This window comes from Mya arenaria, chromosome 3 (genome assembly GCF_026914265.1).
Source record: "Mya arenaria isolate MELC-2E11 chromosome 3, ASM2691426v1".
In the NCBI taxonomy this organism is placed as follows: domain Eukaryota; kingdom Metazoa; phylum Mollusca; class Bivalvia; order Myida; family Myidae; genus Mya; species Mya arenaria.
The window spans coordinates 91077822-91096679 of record NC_069124.1 but is presented as its reverse complement, the minus strand read 5'-3'; the positions used below and the strand labels follow the sequence as shown (position 1 = coordinate 91096679).

Here is an 18858-nt window from a genome sequence, read left to right as displayed (position 1 = left end):
AAAAGTAAAAATGTATTTTTTTTGCTGGAACTCTTTTGTGTGTAGTGAAAATAAATGCGTAAAAATATGTGATGATTAGTGGTTGTCATGGATATGCACGCAGTGATTCAGATTATGTTAATAGTCAACATGTTCTTTAAATAGTTCTGGGGAGAGTGCAACATTATTTCTTAAATGGAGCATGAAAACAAATTATGAAGCAAGAAATAATTAGTTAGGATTTTAAATATTGCCACAAGACAAGGTTTCCATGATGCTACAGACGACGGTCTTCAACAAGGGAGGTAATTGTGTGATGCCAATTAAAAAGGAGGTCCATACGGGAACTTTGTTTTATCTTTGCCTGTGGGTAAGATTATAAGTATCTATCATGTGTTTCCAGTACGGATAATAAAATCCGTCTCGAGGGCACGCGCGTTAGCAGGTAACAAGGCTTGCCGAGTTACCGGTCACGCAGCCTGCCCGAGGGTCAGATTTTTTAATCCGAAACCGGAAAAACATGATTGAAATTTTTTCTTGCATATCTAAATTTATCAATTTGTGGAAAAAATGACATTGAAAACGAACTTTTGTACAATTACACCAAAAAGCGCTTGCAACATTGTGTACTGTCGTCATAGAGCAGAGTAATTTTAAATAACTAAAAATAGCGTATTATATGATTATTTATTTTCAGTTTTAATTAAGTCTTGCAAACAAATATATTTGATTGCGCTTTATTGAAATGGCATAATATATTTTTCGTAAACCATACAATATGAAATAAGAAGTGGTGCGTTTTTGCGCGTGACTCATCTTACATGGGGTATGTAAGATGGGTTTTTCCAGCACTGGTCACATGACCAGAAACACACGTGCGGTATGCAAGAAAAGAATTTCTAGCATAGTCAAATTTTTGGATCTACTTATTGGAGGTGGGAGAAATAAGTCATTCTAATCCAAGATTGCTGTGTAGAGTGTTCTAATGGGGTGAAAATATTCAACCTCTGCAGACAAGACCACTTTCATAATTTAGAAATGTCAATGAAACAGACAGACCTTCAACTCTACAAGAGTACTTTGAAAGAGGTAAAATAAAATAATTCCGAAAAAGACGTTTATTTCATTATACACAACAAGAGTGTACTACCACAAACAACAACTACAAGAAAGTCTCTATGTATAAATGTAGTAACAATTAAAGAAAGTCAAATGGCTTGACAAATGAAAATAGTTATTCAGATCTACACAACTGTTCACATCCATTTGTCCTTTAGACTAAATGCTATGTACAATAGTGTCACACACAAAGTAAAATGAATATGTACATGTATACTATTATGCCATTTTTCTTAAAACACATGTTACTTAACACAATGGTATCTGTCGTGTGAATAAGATAAGGAACTACTTTTTGAAGACTATAAAATATACAGTACAAACTACAAAGTACAAAAACATGTCTACATCCAAGTGTTAACAGGAGCTCCGCAGAGCAAACACACGCCTGTTGTTGTTCAGTGAACACACGTCTGCTGTTGTTCAGTGAACACACGCCTGTTGTTTTTCAGTGAAAAAAGGGGAATAACTCAACAATTATTGAAGCTCGAGATATGGACTAAGCTGTACAGGTGTGAAATGTTTATGACCATGTGTACCAAGTTTCAAATGAATATTTAAAAAAACTTTTTGGTAAATCCAACATTAATGTCCTGCAAGACATTGATGGGGACAATGACGCCAAGGCTATGATCGTTCCTCAACTTTTCTATTCTGAAACACAGAAGAGCTGAAGAATGTGAGCTATATCTCTTACAGCAGTAAACACAACATTAATTTATAGTGAGCAACTCTTTATGGCAACAAAAAGGAATGTTATTTCAAGGATTTCTACACAGAAACAAAACATTTAAACATAAAAGCTGTTAAAAATTGAAATACCTCAAGATTTAAAACATGTCTAAATTGGCGCCTAAAATGATAGCTCATTCGAGTGTTCAAATGTAATATAACAAAAACATGTATAAGGTCTCTACACAAGGTACCAATTATAGTTACAAATGTGACAAGGGCACAACTTTGACAAACAGTATGTCTAGGTTTATAACTTAAAATGATTTCTCGTTACATAGAAGTCCTAAATTTAAAATAATTCAAGAGAAAAGACTTATACAATTTGTAGAGTACCACTAATGGCCAATTCGCGTTGCTATACATCAAAGGTCAAGACAAAGAAGATATTTACACTTTCCATGCTTTTCACAGCCAACGCTTGATTACATTATGTCAATTTTATTACAGAATTTTTTTAAGATCCTTCTAAAGTCACAAAACACAGTTACCTTACAGTTCCTTGGAAAAGCAAATAAGCTTAAAATTTCTTCAACAATTAAATACATAGTAAAATAGTCACCAAAAATATCTAACAGTCAAAACAAGGTAAATGCAACAATATAGTGATATGTAAGTGTACAAAAGAATATAATAAAATGCAAAAGCTAAATATTGTAAAATGAAGCTGAACAAAATAAAATATATATATACTACAAATATCAAGCAATGGATTTCTTTTTCAAAATAGAAAACTATACACGACGTAATGCACTGAAAACCCGGTTTTCAATTTGCGCGATCAGAAGGTTTGGGCAAATTGAACCAGTATTAGGTCTACAGATGGACAAGGGTCACTCTATATGCCTCCCTAAGTTAAGACTAGAGCTTTGTCAGTTAAACAACGTCATATAAGCCCCTGAGTAGAAATGATGAAACAGTTTGGTGAAAGGTTAAATTAAATATCAACGTTTTTATATAGATATTGAATTCATATTGTTTTATTGAGATTTTTCAGGTGACATACCAGCTACTGACTATTTCTAACACTAATCAAACCAGCTGTACAGGAGAAGTAAATCATGTCTATTATCTCATTTAAATCTCATTTAACAGCCATTCCAGTTATTGAGTTTATGTAACAGAGTCAAGATATAAATGACCAGGGAGTTTCTTTGATTGCCCCCTTGAATTGAACAAAATACTTTTATAAGCTGTGTTTTCATATAAAATACACCTAATCAAAAAAGCTGTATTTGATGCATAGGGGGAAACTATGTTAAAATAAAAATAAATAAAACACATAAAAATATATATTTTATAATTAATAATCTTAAAGTTATTTTACCGTTTGGACTTTTGAATGAAATATAGAAAACTGATCATATCGAACATATGCAAATAAAGCTAATGATTGCAAAAGCTCATTAAGCTCATTTTCCTATTTACGATAAGCAATTTCATAAAGATAACATCCGAGCTCCTTCAGACATTCACTTGAAGAAGTATAGCTGGCATATATACAATATAAACATAAATGATGAAACAAAGGCCTTTAATCCATATTCTGTCTGTCAGATCAGTTTCCATGTTCTTTCATTTAGTACTGCACAGCAGGGCAGACAGACAATAATGATAAATATCTTTTAAAAAATCAAGACATTTCAAATTTGAGAAAAGTTGTAAGATATTCTTGACTGTATTCAGCATGTGAAATACGCAAACATAGTGATAAAAACGATATGTCTTTGCTATTACATTTGTTTGATTATTTTTTTATGTATCTAAGATCTGATAAAATACCACATAAGCATAAAATGACATGAAATTAAAAGTATTACAACAAAAAAGACAACATGAAGGACCATGGTTACTAACAAGATGCAATCCATGAAATGTAAAAGAACAATTATGAAAATGATTGTACAACAAAGATTATCTATGACTTTATTTTGACAAGGGGAATGTTGCGGGAGTTGAGGCAGCCGTCACAGGCCCACTCTGCGTACGCCTCCTGTGTGAGCATGACAAAGGCAGCCTCAGAGAGCCCAGTACAGCCGCGGTGGTACCAAAAGTTACATCCACTCTCACACATGATCGCCTGGTCATTGTCATGCACCTCCTTGTGACAGATACCGCACGGATATATCGGTGGAGCATTCGGGTTGGATGGGTTGAAAACCATAGATGCAGATGTTGGGTAAGTTTTGCCGTTACCCATAGAGGAAGTTGACATCTGGCCAGGCTGGGGCATGCGATGATTAATGTGATGACCAGGCCCCATGGGGCTATGTCCGGGGCCTGGATGTCCGCCTTGAGGACCCCCTGGACCATACTGGTAGGGGCTCTGACTGCCAGGCATGGGTCCTCCCCTGCCTGGGCCGGGCCCCATTCCTGGGCCCATGTTGTACATGCCCATCTCCTGCATGGAGTTAGGTGAGTATGGCATTGAGTTTGCGTACATGCGGGGGTCATCCATTGGGTTGCCCGGCATCCCCATTGGGCCATAGCTCCCCCCTGCCATCTGTGGCGGGATCATGTCGGGAGTACCAGGACTGGCCTGAAATACACAGCATTTGATATGATTTTTCATTCAAGCTGTACATGTGTTATATGAAAGAATAAAATTAAGAATACAAGGACAATAAACATTTTAAAAAAAGCACAATCAGGAAACTATTACCAGGCTCCTCTAAACATTTTGTAGTCATTTTAATATCCTGTCTGTATTTTATATTTAACATGGTGTGATAAGTTCATTTGATATATTTTTAAGTACTCAAAAGCTATATGCAAATGTTAAAATTCAATATACTGTAATTATGTATTAGCTAGTGCATATTGGCTATGTTTTTACCCAAATAAACATCAAACAATCTATTTAGAATATTTTTCCTTTAATTTATTTATTTATATAATTCATTATTATAACACTCTTATAATCTTACTCATTGGCACAATTTTATGTGAGAATGATATTGTGTTATGGGGGAAAAGCACAGTACCTAGAGAAAACACATTCGTCAAGCTTGGTGCCACAAATCAAACTCACATTTACGTGCTCAGGCCACGAGTCAAACCTGGAAATTTGAGAAGCCCATAGCTTTGCTATGACTACCATATGTCTTTCTTGCAAGGATGCTTAAAAAAAGTCTTGATTTTCACAGAAATATCTCATATCATTTTAAACAGTTATGACTCATGCATCTTATTCATATTGGACGAAAAGGATAACTGAATTTTAGGTGGAACATATTTGGATACTTTCAAATTTTCCGTACTCTAGATGCTTATTTCATGATTTTATGTAAATAAAGAACCCAAATGTTGTGGTTTTTTTACACATAATACATACGGTAGTGTATTTTCATCCTTCAGAAGCGAGAACAATTAAGGACTGGGTTTTGAAACTCTAAAATTTGCAAAATGCCATAGTCATTTTGACTTGCACTTATGGACTTGTTAAAAGACTTCATGTATTTTAGATACATGTACAACAGCTTAAAGAATGAAATTTCATAAAAATGCAACACCTTCACTCTGGCCAAATGTTTTTTTCTGATAAATCTTGAGACAAACTTTATGAAATTTGGTTTCTTCGAGGCAGGGCAACACTCCCCACAATATCCCTATATATCTTTAAAGTTGGGGAAAGTGTTGTGAAGGCGTTTAGTATTTTGTAGTTTGTAATCCCAGTTGACTATGAAGTAGCTGTTTCTAGATTAGAGTGTGTGCTCTTGAATTCTCAGTTAAGGACATGTTCTATTAAAGGACATTAACATTCTTGAAGACAAAGTTTAGCCTGTCATATATTTTCCCCAATGGCAATGCCTCTATACATAGAGCCCGTTTTTTTGCAGATTACAATCCAGAAACTATATTCATCCTATGGTATGGCCATATCATTGAGAATCTATGGTATATACTCGAAAGGGGCCTTAAAACACCCCTGTCAGAACTCTATGGACATACACACCCAGAGTCTTACCAAGGAGTCTGTTTTTCAAAATCTGTATTGCCAGAGCACTTGAAAATCATATTGTGTTATGATCAGGGTCCCAGAGCGCTTGTATTTTTGTATGTGCAAAGTTTTCAATGGCGAGAAATAGGTCTACTATGATAAGGATCCCGTGGCCCTTGCATTTATCAATTAGCGTGTGCTAAACATAGGTTTTATGTTAAAGTTTGTCAACGACATGGTGTTGTAACTTGTGTTAGGAATCTTTATTTAACAGTCCCACCATGGCTGCAGACTGTCATCAATTCATAAGGATAAATCATGAAATGTTACTGAATGTTTGTCTCTGAGTTTTGTTTTTCAAAGCGAAGATGTCCGCTACTTTGTTTTTGGAACTTTCACTTGTGACATAAAGATGTACATGTCTACTGTATGAGGTCATTACTACAGTCTAAACAGGACTCCTGGGGCTGTTATTACGAAACACAAGCACTTTTTTAATAACAAGAAATCAACTTATTCTATACATATTATATTATAAAATAAATGTCAGCTTCAAATAGTATTCAGCAAATTTCATCATAAGTACTCAACAAAAAGGAGTCATAATGAGATGAAGATTTGCAGTTTTGGCACTTGGGTCAGAACTCAGGTTGAACCTGTAGTAATTATTGCCCCTGACCTACACATTGAAATGAAAGAAATACTTTACCCTTGATTTTTTCCTTCTTTTTGTAGGGGCACTTGGTTGGCTAAACCCATCTCCCTCTGCATCTGAAACACAGTGTAATGAATGTCAGATAATCATCAACATTGTGTCAAGAAGAAGGACTTCTTGATAAATGATTTTGGCTGCACTGAAAAACATGCCATACAACGCTCTCCTATAAAGTCATGTTGCATAAAACATGGCCAATAATGTTGTATTGGCAACTTTACTTCTATAAAAATAAAACAGGCATTTGAAAGGAAATAAATATTTTGTGGGGTCATTTTCAATTTTATTTATTTAAAATGTCATTATTCATCGATCATACATAAAATTTATAGCCAAAACTATCTTACAATTCAGATAATTATAAAAATATCAAAACATGTCACTATCCAACTGAGACTGGCACGGTTCCAGAGACCAGATTTTAGAACATTTAAGGCAGTGCGCTTCTGCTATGTACTTATGGATATTTGAGCAATTTTTTTTTGGGGGGGGGGGGGGGTAAAAAATAAATAATATAATATTATCTCTATGGCAAACTGTTTTTATTTGGTAACAAGGAGGATTCCTTAAACAATAAGCCGTGCTAATCCTCAAATCTTGAAAACTTTGGTACTGGTCCATTTTAGGCTCTCCAGTACCAGTAGACAATTTTACTTAAGAGATTATGATTGGGATTTTTTTGTCCGATTGGGAAAAATATTGTACATTTGGCTTTAGGAGTGGGTTCCATAGTCGGGTCCACCTTAGTCCATATAAACAGCCGCTTCAGAGTCTTTGACGATTTTTGTTTTGGCGACTCTACGAGTCCATATCCCACTTGGTTGTTTTCCTAGCCAAGAAAGACAGATCCCAGCCCTAAGTATATTGAGCAGAAAGATAACGGGCACCTGCTAGATGGGTTCAAAATGGCGATGCTTTATTGACATAAGTCGATCTAAATTAAACTACTGAGAAATCATTTATATTCGTTGGCATGAAATTTCGTGGTTTGCCAAAAAAACAATTTCATGGGTACTTGAATTCGTGGTTTTTCATTTTTGAAAAAAAAATCGAAACTGTGATCGTTCTAGATCGTCTGCATTATCTCCACTAGCTGGCCTGTGATTTCCATCTTCTACGTCACTCGGTTTATAACAATCGCTAAAGTGATACGACATGCCAATAAGTGCATATATCCATGTCTATTATCGATTTAATTGGATATAAAGGTCATAAAAGAAGATGTACCCTGATCATAAATACGGATATCAAAGCCAATGCCAATTAAGAATTTTGCAAACTGTAAAAACACGGCGAAGGTCCATATATTTGAGTAAACAATCCCTTAAGATAGCTGATGTCAAATGATTTGGTTTATTATTTGTTAAAGGTAGATATAATATATTAACAAAACAATGATAGTAAGATATACAGTGAGACGGATATTTAGGCTGTATACTGCGGCCTCTGTAACGAATAAACTAGAGTATGTACATAACATGGCTATGAAAAAGTGAATAAAGGGTTTATATTCCGTGGGATCTTGAATTCGTGGATCACCCAACCCACGAAAACCACAAACATTAATGCCCCAAGAACATTGACAAATGACAAGAACATTATTTATTTCACATTAATTATTTGTGTTTCATTAAAAACTTATGTGTAATAAGTAAAAGGTATTGGCTAAAATTATTAAAGTGTAACTTTTGTGTTTTTATTTAACAGCGAAGTGTTAAGTATTGTGGAGTAACAGTTGAAGAATATATTTTACATTGATATGAAATAGGCGACTTGTGGCGTTTCGGGAACAAAATGAATATCCAAATGTTAAAAAAGTTCGCTAAACACGCATTATTGTGGCTAGGTCCACCCATGGGAGCTAAAGAAAAAGCTCTGAAAACTGTATTTTTATTTCATTGGATTGCTCAACTTTTACCAGGGCAAAATCCGTAGATGAAAATATTATTTTTGTGTGACCTTGATTAACAAACGAAAACAAATGAGAATGGAATAACATAACACATGATGATTCGCGAAAATATGTAACATCGTATTTTCGACAGTATAGTTTCAAATGCATCCCGCATAACTTTGCCATTGGTAATAGTAACTCACTTAAGTTTTTGGCACGTCCTCTTGGCATAGTTATACACAAATAAAGAAGAAAATACAAAGTTCCTGATGTAAACAATTTTGTTTTCACATCTTGAGAAAATATATCTTTGTAAAAACAGCAAATTACACTCAGTTCTCTTTTACTTCCGCATTCGTTAATGCAATAAAGAAGATATATTATATTAGCGTTTGACCTGTCTATAAAGTAACTGGAAGTGTAAGATAATGTCACGTGCATCCAGACCAGTACGGCCTCCACCGCCCGTCCCAAAACCAGGTGATATTTTTTACTCTATACATGATTGACCACCAAATTTAGGTGATTTTAAATGGTTTGCTGAATAAGTAATAGGGAAAATGGTTCGGGTTAACAAAAAGACACGAGCCTGGTATGTCTTATAGGACATTTACGGTTTAAAAACCATTTGGATCAGAGGAAAATGCTATAATAGCGAAAATACAGTGTAATTCATTTCATGATCAGTTCAAAACAATTATGAGCTTCTTGGGGAAGTTTCCAAAATTGCAGAAGCCTTTATAAGGAGTTGCATGAAAAATATGAAATAATCCTGATATTTTACATTTTCTGTTTGTGTTTATTGTTTTTGAGATAGGATATACCCAATTTTATGGGAAATTAAAAAGAGAAATCTGTGAAAAAGATGGGCCGTTATAAGCATTGATCAAATGATGGCCCTTGTCCAATCAGGTGCAGCAAATAAATAAACAATGATGTCATACAAGAAAAGTCTTTCTCTAAAGAAAGGCTAACGCAGCTTAAATATATCATTTATGAGGTGTGATCAATTGGTCACTTTGAAGTTTGTAAACACTGTGTGTTAAAAGTATACTGATACAAAATAGTAATAATTATTGCATTAAATTGATTATCCTTTTTGTGTAGGTATATGTAATTTGGCCAGTGAAAGTATATGTAATCTGGCCAGTGAAAGTATATGTAAGGTCCAGGGGTATACTGGGGATAGCGGCGGAATGGGTCGTGATTTTACCTTCAAGGTGGCTCTGCAGTGTCGAGGGAATGCGATGGTTTTGTTTTCATGCCAAAAATAGGGGGGAATGGGCCTTATCTCCGGGTGCGGGGGCATTTGGCGGAGATTTTACCAGCAGTTTGTAACTGCAGGGCAGGGATTTTACCTGGGATTGGTTGGACTGAAAGTCAAAGTCCCCACTATTCCCCGGACCTGGTCGGGGCCATGGTTACAATTGGCTGATGCATAAATACAGCTTAAAATATGAATTCAGAGAAACCAAAATAAATATGCACGTTTTTGAATATTAATAGAAATATGACTCAACAAGCAATTTAAACAAGACAAAACACTGATGATCAATTATTTTTTTAATGAACTTTTATCAAGAAGCATTAAAATTAGTGTGGAAAAAATATTTAGACTTATTAAAATGGGGTTTGAAACCACTCCTGGTAAAATAAAGAATCACCTTTGACTGCAACATAACCACTAGACCACAGTTTTATACTTACCAATCAAAGTACAAGTATTGTTTAATTCATGAACTGCTGCATTTTGTTTGGTTTCTGAATAAACAGGAGGTGTGCTTGTATGAGATTTAATATCTTTGGGGAACAATATCCCACTTGATAATACCAATTATTATTTTGTTGTTGCTTTTCTCAGGTCAAGTGAAAGTTGTGAGAGCGTTGTACAAATATGATGCCCAACAGGTATGAGTTAAATTTAGATTATTCTTGTGAGTAGCAAAGAAAGATTACCCTAAATAGATAAAATATTTTATATCTACCCAGTAAATTTTTCTTTGTTTCCAATTTTAGATTACCATTGATATTCCAAAAATTTATTAATCACAAAATTGTGAAACAATTTCTTATTTCACGCTCCTTTTTGAAAACAGCCCCTTAGTGACGTCCATAATCATAATATTATCATTTTTCATGGTTTTTTTTCAACAGCAATCATAAATGGATCCTAAATTAGTTTGGTATAACCTGTACATGTGTATATCATACAGACTGATGAGCTGTCGTTTGAAGAGGGGGACCTGCTGTACATCCAGGACTCCACAAACAAGGATTGGTGGAAGGGTCGATGTGGGAACAAGACTGGCCTCATTCCCAGCAACTATGGTAGGCTTACTGTTGGAACAAGGCAGGACTTATATCTAGCAATGATTGTAGAAACAAGGCCGTAATCATACTCGGCATCTATGGTAGGAACAAGGCCGTAATCATACTCTGCATCTATGGTAGGAACAAGGCCGTAATCATACTCGGCATCTATGGTAGGAACAAGGCCGTAATCATACTCGGCATCTATGGTAGGAACAAGGCCGTACTCATACTCGGCATCTATGGTAGGAACAAGGCCGTAATTATACTCAGCATCTATGGTAGGAACCAGGCCGTACTCATACCCAGCATCTATAGTAGAAACAAGGCCGTAATCATACTCGGCATATATGGTAGGAAAAAGGCCGTACTCATACCCAGCATCTATGGTAGAAACAAGGCCGTAATCATACTCAGCTCTATGGTAGGAACAAGGCCGTAATCATACTCGGCATCTATGGTAGGAACAAGGCCGTACTCATACCCAGCATCTATGGTAGGAACCAGGCCGGATTCTTACCTTGCATCTAGGGTAGGAACAAGGTCGGACTCATACCCATGAACAAGGGTATTAACAATGCCTTACTCATACCACCCCAGCCTCTATGGTAGGCTCACTGTAAGAACAATTTATAGAGGATATTGTCATCTCAGTGAGTTAATCATTATGTGTTGTCATTGATCAATGAATTTTTCGCTTTAGTGATTGTAAATTATATTGAAACTAAGGCAGAATATAGGACTCATTCACTTATGTTTTAGAAAAAAAATATAGCAGAAAGGGGACAAATCTATGACAGTTGCAAACTTGCTATCATTGTTATTGTTAATGAATGTTTTAGTGGCAGAGAACACGGAGACTATAGACTTCCCACTCCATGATGCAGCTAAGAGAGGCAACATGCCTTTCTTGCAAGAATGCTTACAGAACCAGGTCAGTCTGGATTTACAGAATACATTGAAATATTATTTTCTATATTATGAGTAAGATCATCTATTTGACTGAAATAATATTTCGTAACATTTTTATTCAAAACCAAATATTAAGCTACTTTTCACATTAAATTATTTCATAAAGATTAAAAGTCATTGTTGTTTGTTTACGTTGTGCAGGTATCAGTAAACTCGCTGGACAAGGCTGGGGCAACCCCTCTTCACTGGGCTGCCCACGGGGGGCATATTGACTGTATGAAAGCCTTGCTGGCCGTGCCCAACTGCCAGGTCTCCACCCAGGTATGAACACACAGCCCGCATCAAGTGCCATACATGTAGTCTGTAAAATGGGCTGCTTGAAAAGCAGCAGCATCAATGGCATCATTTGTTTTAACGATGTCACATTTGTTTCCTCGCAATTAACCTTCATTTTACCAATCACATCCATTGTTCTCATAGTATCAGAGGTGTTCTGAAGATGTTGTGTTAATTGCAATATGAAAATAATCGAAATGATATGCATTAGTTTGTCATAATGCAAAAGAATGGAAATTTTTTGATGGCAATGTCATTATGATTTCAAGAATATGATATTATGTAGTGTCTGAAACATTTATGATGCTTCAAGACGTCTCATTCAGTCGCTCTATATAATGTTTATAGAACAAGTTAGGTGACACTCCAATCCACTCAGCAGCCTGGAGAGGTCATGCAGAGGCCGTCGAGCTCCTCCTGGAAAAAGGTATAGTTCTGCACGAGATGTTACGCTCTATATACATGTAGTGTGATAAGATAAATGCATCGCTGTAGCCATAGATAGCAGTAAAGTAAATAATTGCAAAGGTTTCGTGTAAAAATAAATAAGTAATTTGAAATAAGTCAACAAATATGTTCTTATATGTTGCTATAACATGAATGTTAAAAAAGATGAAGAAAAAAGCTATTAATGATTTTGATTGTACATGGGGTTTTATATGCACACATTTAACTCAGAGATTTTAGCCCATTTAATATATATGCAAAAAGCTACAGAAACATGCTCAGTAGCAAAAAGTTAAACATAAACCCGGTTTAGTGGCAATGGGCAAACGCCAAAGACAAACGCACAAAACTCTACAAACAGCACAGTGCGTAAATACTATATATATATATATATATATATATATATATATATATATATATATATATATATATATATATATATATATATATATATATATATATATATATATAAATAATTGGTACTTGATGTTTATCAAGAATTGTTAGGTACCGCCTTGGAACTGTCAGTAAAATGTAAATTTACTGGGGGTTTAAACCAGTTTATGTGCACAAACCTCACTCTTATCCCAACAATTCTTAATAAAGATAAAACGCAAAAGGTAAATCTTATCAAAGTATGCATTAACTTGAGGAAACTTATCAATAAAACAAATAATAATAAAAAACGAAAAGGTAAACCCCAAGTACTTCAATGATTAGAGATCCCAATTCTATCTGCAGACGGAGGGAAAGAATTCAGAGCACCTAATGCAAATACTTTTCAAAGATACGATGCAGTCATCGTTAGAAACCAATAACATCACACACAGTCTGCCTTATAAAATAAAAGGTTTAAAACTGTGTGATCATAGAGTTTCATAATAAAAAGCGTCATTGTACTAAAACTGGGAACAATTAAATAAAAACATTATTAAAAATAAAAGCGACTTGTATATATGCTATTTCCTCCTTCCAAATGTTTTGAAAACGTAAAATATTTGAAGAAAAATAAGTCACAGCCAAAACACTCGGAGTCATTCAACACGTGTCCGCCAAAAAAGGTTTTAAAGATAACATGAATTAGCAAATTCTTCATAAAAATCAAAGCACTGAAAGTTTAGTTATGAAAGGATGCTAATTAAGTTCAATCTTCAAACTTACCTGTGCTTTCCAAACCCTTTTATTTTGTATGAAATAATTGTTGGAATGAAACTGTTTTTTTGTTACCTGTTGATGTTGTTTGTGTCATTAGGTGCGGTGGTGAATCTGCATAACCAAGACGGCAAGCTTCCATTTCAGCTGGCCAAGGACCCACAAACTGCTGCCATGCTTAGAGCTGCAGGTTAGCGAAACAAGTCATTGTTCTTTATATAAAGGTGCTCCACTATGAATATAGAATCTAACTCTCATTTTAAGATGTTTATTATGCACCATTTCTTAAAATAAGTCTAAAGAAAATTCTCCAATTCAAAATTATTTCTTTGGTGACCCTCATTAAATTTTAAAAATATTAATTTAACATGTTTTCTATTTAAGCTGGAATGAGTAGAACTCTATCTGGTGACTATGACTATGGCAATGAGGAAGACTCTGACTGAGGTGTCAATGATGAAAGTCCCGACTGACGTGCCAGTTGTGTCACTGCAGAAATAACCACAGTCAGAGGGCTATGGACATATTATGTGGAAATGCAGTTAAATAGTTCACTTAGAGAAAATGTGCACTTCAAGATTCCTTATTAACATTATTTTCATTCTTTTCAGGATTTCTATATTTTTATAAATGTTTACATTTATGGTGTGGATTTTGAAACGAACAGTGCATAAAAACCGACTTACCCTCATTCCTTACCTTGTCTACATTCTGTAGAGGCCTTCTACTTTTTCCTCCATATTGTCAAAAACTTCTTGTATTCTTACCATGCAGCCAATAATGGCCATTAATGCAGTCCTAAATGTTTGATAAATGGCTGCTAAGTATAACCTCATGGTGATGGCACAATTGATGTAGCTTGATAAATACATGTGTATATTATATAATATATAACATCATCCTCAACATTAATCTGTCCAATGTGGCACTGATACCAGCCTTGTGATAATGATGCAGGTCTAAGGCGTTGACAGTAACATGTTTACTCCAACAACAAGCCTCTTTTTCTATTTTTCTTCTTTTTATTGGACGTTGTTGGATGACCTTATCCAGAATGTTTTGTTATTGATAGTGGCATTGAAGGTTAACCTGATTGTCTCAATTTGGAAAAAGATCTACTAACATTCTCATTTAGTTAAAATCCTCCATATTCATTTAAGTTCTGTTGTTGTTCATTCATTGAAAATCATATGAAAAACTTTTATTTGTAGAATATCATAATGATTCTTCAAATAATGCCTGGCCTTAAGTATTATCTGCTTATATATTTCAGGAGTTTTTTTCTTTGTTGTTGTTTTTTAAGAAAATTCATGATATTGTCATAGCCAAGGTTTCAGCGTCATGCAAAACTTTGACCTTGGCCAACATTGAAAACATGTCACGGTTGCCATGCAACTTGGCATACATGATGCCAGTAACACTGTGACAGTGTACATAAAAGTTGCAATGCCAACAATTTTGGCTGTGATCATGAGCACATATCATGAAGATGATATTTTCTTCATAAAATGGGAATTCATACACTAGTAGGAACCAGGCATTATCAGAATTCCTGTTTCAATAATAGTCAAGATTGCATTTATTCCAAGAACATAGATATAATATAGATATTAAACAGTGCAATTGCATATGTGGATAAAGTTCCATACAAAGTCTTTTATATGGATGTCATTAGCAAAACGTAGAATCTCTTTTTTAAAACACCTCCTGCACCTGATACATGTACATGCACTGTGGATAGGACATAGTGCTCATCTTACAAGTGCCTGTTTTTGTTCCGATATTCATGCAATATTTGTCCAATTGTTGAGAACTTTTATACAAGTTAACAATGTTGTTAATTTCATCGGTGTTAACTTTAATGTTAACATTGATGTTGTTAACAACATTGTCTATTTAATCAAAGTTCTGATTACAGTTGACTTGTTATATTAACTTTTATAAATTATAAGACTTATTATTAATTTCTGTGATTCTCTGTTACTCTGTATAAAGTCTATTGAAATAAACAAATTGCAGTAGGTTATGTCTCTGTTTGTTACAATGTATTATATGTAGTACAATTTCAACATTCCAATTGAGTGATTTGAAGTTTTTATTGGAATATTGGATGATTTATAGGTTGACATTCAAAACAACTGTTTTAGAGTTTGATACTTGTACATGTTCGTGTTGATAAAATTTTACTAATATAATGTATATATATACAAAACATGTCATGAAGTTGTTTATTGTTCCTCAGGGGTTCTCAACTTCAGGAATAAGATCTATTGTCTTCAGACTATTGTACAATTTCAAATGGGGTTTCAGCTCCTTTACCCACCAAACTCTATCTATTGTTGGGGATTGACAAATTATCAACTGTTTGAACTCCTGTGTTCCTGCAGATGCAACATTAGGATTTAAAACTCAACTGAGCACTAAGTGTTTAACATCTGTGAAATTTTATTTTTATTTTTTTTAAAGCATAGCACTGTTTTTTATTTAGTTAAGTGTTAGGTTGACCGTTGCTGTTTTAATAGCAGGATAATTATGGGTGATGTATTGACTATTAAGTAAAATAAGTTTAAACATAATCAAAGGGCAATAACTCTGAAAATTACCATACACAAAATGATCTTTCTTTTTCTCCTCAATAGTCAATAAGTGTATGAGGTTTGAGGTCAATACTTCTAAAGACATGATGGAGTCATGGAGGGAAGTTAAAAAATAAGTATAAAAAGAATCAAAGGGCAATGACTCTAAAATACCATACACAAAATAGTATTTCTTATGCACAGCACTTCTCCTCTACACAGTCAATATGTGAATACATAAAAAAATATAAAAGTCAACTTGTGCCAGTAAAAATCAAGTATGAAATTAATCAAAGGGCATGCAATAACTAAAAAAAATACCATATACAAAAAAATGCTTCTTTTGCACAGCACTTCTCCTCAACACAGTCAAAATGTTTACAAAGGTTGTAGTTGATACCTCGAAAACATTTGGCCCAGACAGACTGATTGACGGACAGACAGTGATTTTTACAACGGGATTATTTATCAGCAATGAAAGCATTTGGTTGTATAATCCATTGGATAACTTTGACCACCTCCGACAACCTCCAAAAAGTAACCAGGCAGAGTGAGGCTCTCATTTACTTCTTGTTACTAGTATTTGGTTATATAACTAGGTCACTTGGTTTAATTATAGAAATTTTCATCTCTTTACCTCAAGTCAAAAATACGAGGAGTGTTTAACTAGTAGTGGGAGTCTAGCTGCAAAATTCCAGTTTCCTTGTGCCCTTCATATACAGAAGGGCCTACAACTGGAAAGGGTATTGACTTTGTGTAAGCCTATCCAAATTTTACACGTTATCCATGTGCACAAGTGGTTTAAATGCACCATTGCATTTCAATGTAAGATTTGTGGCTAACTATCTAAAAGCCTATTAGAAATAAAACAGATCTAGACTGTGTGCATCTCAAAATGACTCTTCTGAGGATGATGGGAATTCTTTGTTTTAGGTAGGAAGAAAAATCCGGCAGGCTCTGAGAAAGATATTGATTCTGTCAAATCCATAGAACAAGATGCCTGTCTTACAGTGGAAAAGATGAGAAACATGTAAAGGATAAAATAACCAGTTGGGTTTTTGATTTTAAAGGAAAAAATTAAAATGCACAAGGTTTGTACACATTCCATACCACACTTGTTGACCCCAGAGTTTAAGCTGGCATGTGTTTAAAATATCCTTTCATTTGATGACAAGGGCAAGGAGAGATGAGGGCTCTGTGCAGCTAAGAGAGGTTGTTGATAAATGGCTCTTGTTGCCAGAAAAGAAAATGACAAAATGTGACGAGTGAAATAAAATAAAACAAGAGATGTTTGTCAAACATTATGCCCCCCTGAGCGCCATGTTGTCAGGATTATATGGACAATTAAATGAAATATGCATGGACCGAAATGACAGCTGATTTGTCGCTAACATTGTATGCCAGTGAGGCAGTTTTAAGATTATGACCATTCAAAGTTTGAGGATAGAGTGTGTTATGACCGTGACCTTTGACTCTATGACCTCAAAATCCATAGTAGTCATCAGCTGGTCACCAAAAATCTAAATGTTAAGTTTGAGGGCCATGGGTGCAGGCATTGACAAGTTATCACACAGACAAACCTTGACCTTTGATCCAATGACCCCTTAAATCATGAGGGGTCATCTACAGGTCAGACACAACTCCAAGTAAAGTTTGAGGGCCATGGGTGCAGGCATTGTCCAATTATCACTTGAAACATTTTCGCATTCAAGGTCACTGTGAACCTGACCTTTGACCCAATGACTCCTAAAATCAATAAGGGTCATCTCCTGGTCAGGCCCAACTTACATGTCAAGTTTGATGATCATAGATTCAGGCATTGTTGAGATATCACTGGGAGATTTGTTAACTTTTTTTGCGTTAAAGGTTACTTGACCTTGACCTTGGCCTGATGACCCCCAAAGTCAAGAGGGGTCATCTACTGGTCAGGCCCAACCTTCATGTCAAGTTTGATGACCATAAGTCCAGGAATTGTCGAGTTCGCTTTCAAGGTCACTGTGACCTTGACCTCTGACCCCTTAAATCAATAGGGGTCATCTACTGGTCAGGCCCAACCTCCAAGTCAAGTTTGAGGGCCATGGGCGCAGGCATTGTTGAGTTATCACTCGGGCAACCTTTTATCGTTCAAAGTCACTGTTACCTTGACCTTTGGCCCAATGACCCCTAAAATCAATAGGGGCCATCTACTGGTCAGGCCCAACCTCCAATTTAAGTTTGATGGCTGTGGGTGCAGGCATCACTCAGACAACCTTTTACCATTCAAGGTCACTGTGACCTTGACCTTTGGCCCGATGACCCCCAAAAACAATAGGGGTCATCTACTGCTCAGGCCCAACCTCAAAGTCAAGTTTGAGGGCCATAGGTCTAGGCATTGTTGAGTTATCACTCGGACAAGCTTTAAAATTATTTTACCATTAAAGGTCACTGTGACCTTGACCTTTGACCCGATGAGCCCTAAAATCAATAGGGGTCATCTACTGGTCAGGCCCAACCTTCATGTCAAGTTTGATGACTATATGTCTAGGAATTGTTGAGTTATCACTCGGACAAGCTTTGGTCTACTGACGGACCGACCGACCGACCGACATGCCTGTGCAAAGCAATATTGCATTCTTAGATTGTTTCGGACAGTGGGAGTGTCAGGCAGGTCATGTACGCTCTACAGTGATGATACTGTAGCCCGGTCCCAGTTACAGAGCACACTAGCGTCACAGGCATATTTTATAAGGATCATGTTCCCTCTGCC

At 35.4% G+C, this 18858-nt stretch overlaps 2 protein-coding genes across 2 annotated transcripts; one reads left to right on the top strand and one right to left on the bottom strand.

The window, feature by feature from the left end:
- Positions 1 to 1082: 1082 nt before the first annotated feature.
- On the bottom strand, positions 1083 to 8725 carry LOC128227666 (protein pygopus-like). The gene is made up of 3 exons (XM_052938406.1): positions 8583 to 8725; positions 6480 to 6541; positions 1083 to 4369 (listed from the first exon to the last, which is right to left on the bottom strand). Exons 1-3 carry the CDS (start codon positions 8608 to 8610, stop codon positions 3749 to 3751), a joined length of 711 nt encoding a protein of 236 aa, XP_052794366.1. The 5' UTR covers positions 8611 to 8725; the 3' UTR covers positions 1083 to 3748.
- On the top strand, positions 8698 to 15755 carry LOC128227667 (osteoclast-stimulating factor 1-like). Its single transcript, XM_052938407.1, has 8 exons — positions 8698 to 8859; positions 10241 to 10287; positions 10593 to 10707; positions 11532 to 11623; positions 11803 to 11922; positions 12286 to 12364; positions 13637 to 13726; positions 13921 to 15755. Exons 1-8 carry the CDS (start codon positions 8808 to 8810, stop codon positions 13980 to 13982), a joined length of 657 nt encoding a protein of 218 aa, XP_052794367.1. The 5' UTR covers positions 8698 to 8807; the 3' UTR covers positions 13983 to 15755.
- The last annotated feature ends 3103 nt before the right edge of the window (positions 15756 to 18858 follow it).

Excerpts from the sequence above, each read along its gene's own strand:
- LOC128227666 (XM_052938406.1), bottom strand. The coding sequence starts at position 8,610 with ATGCCAAGAGGACGTGCCAAAAACTTAA. Across the intron at positions 6,542-8,582 it reads AGGACGTGCCAAAAACTTAA|ATGCAGAGGGAGATGGGTTT; the intron begins GTGAGTTACTAT and ends ACTGTGTTTCAG. Across the intron at positions 4,370-6,479 it reads AAAGAAGGAAAAAATCAAGG|GCCAGTCCTGGTACTCCCGA; the intron begins GTAAAGTATTTC and ends TGTGTATTTCAG.
- LOC128227667 (XM_052938407.1), top strand. The coding sequence starts at position 8,808 with ATGTCACGTGCATCCAGACCAGTACGGCCTCCACCGCCCGTCCCAAAA. Across the intron at positions 11,923-12,285 it reads ACTGCCAGGTCTCCACCCAG|AACAAGTTAGGTGACACTCC; the intron begins GTATGAACACAC and ends TAATGTTTATAG. Across the intron at positions 12,365-13,636 it reads CGAGCTCCTCCTGGAAAAAG|GTGCGGTGGTGAATCTGCAT; the intron begins GTATAGTTCTGC and ends TTGTGTCATTAG.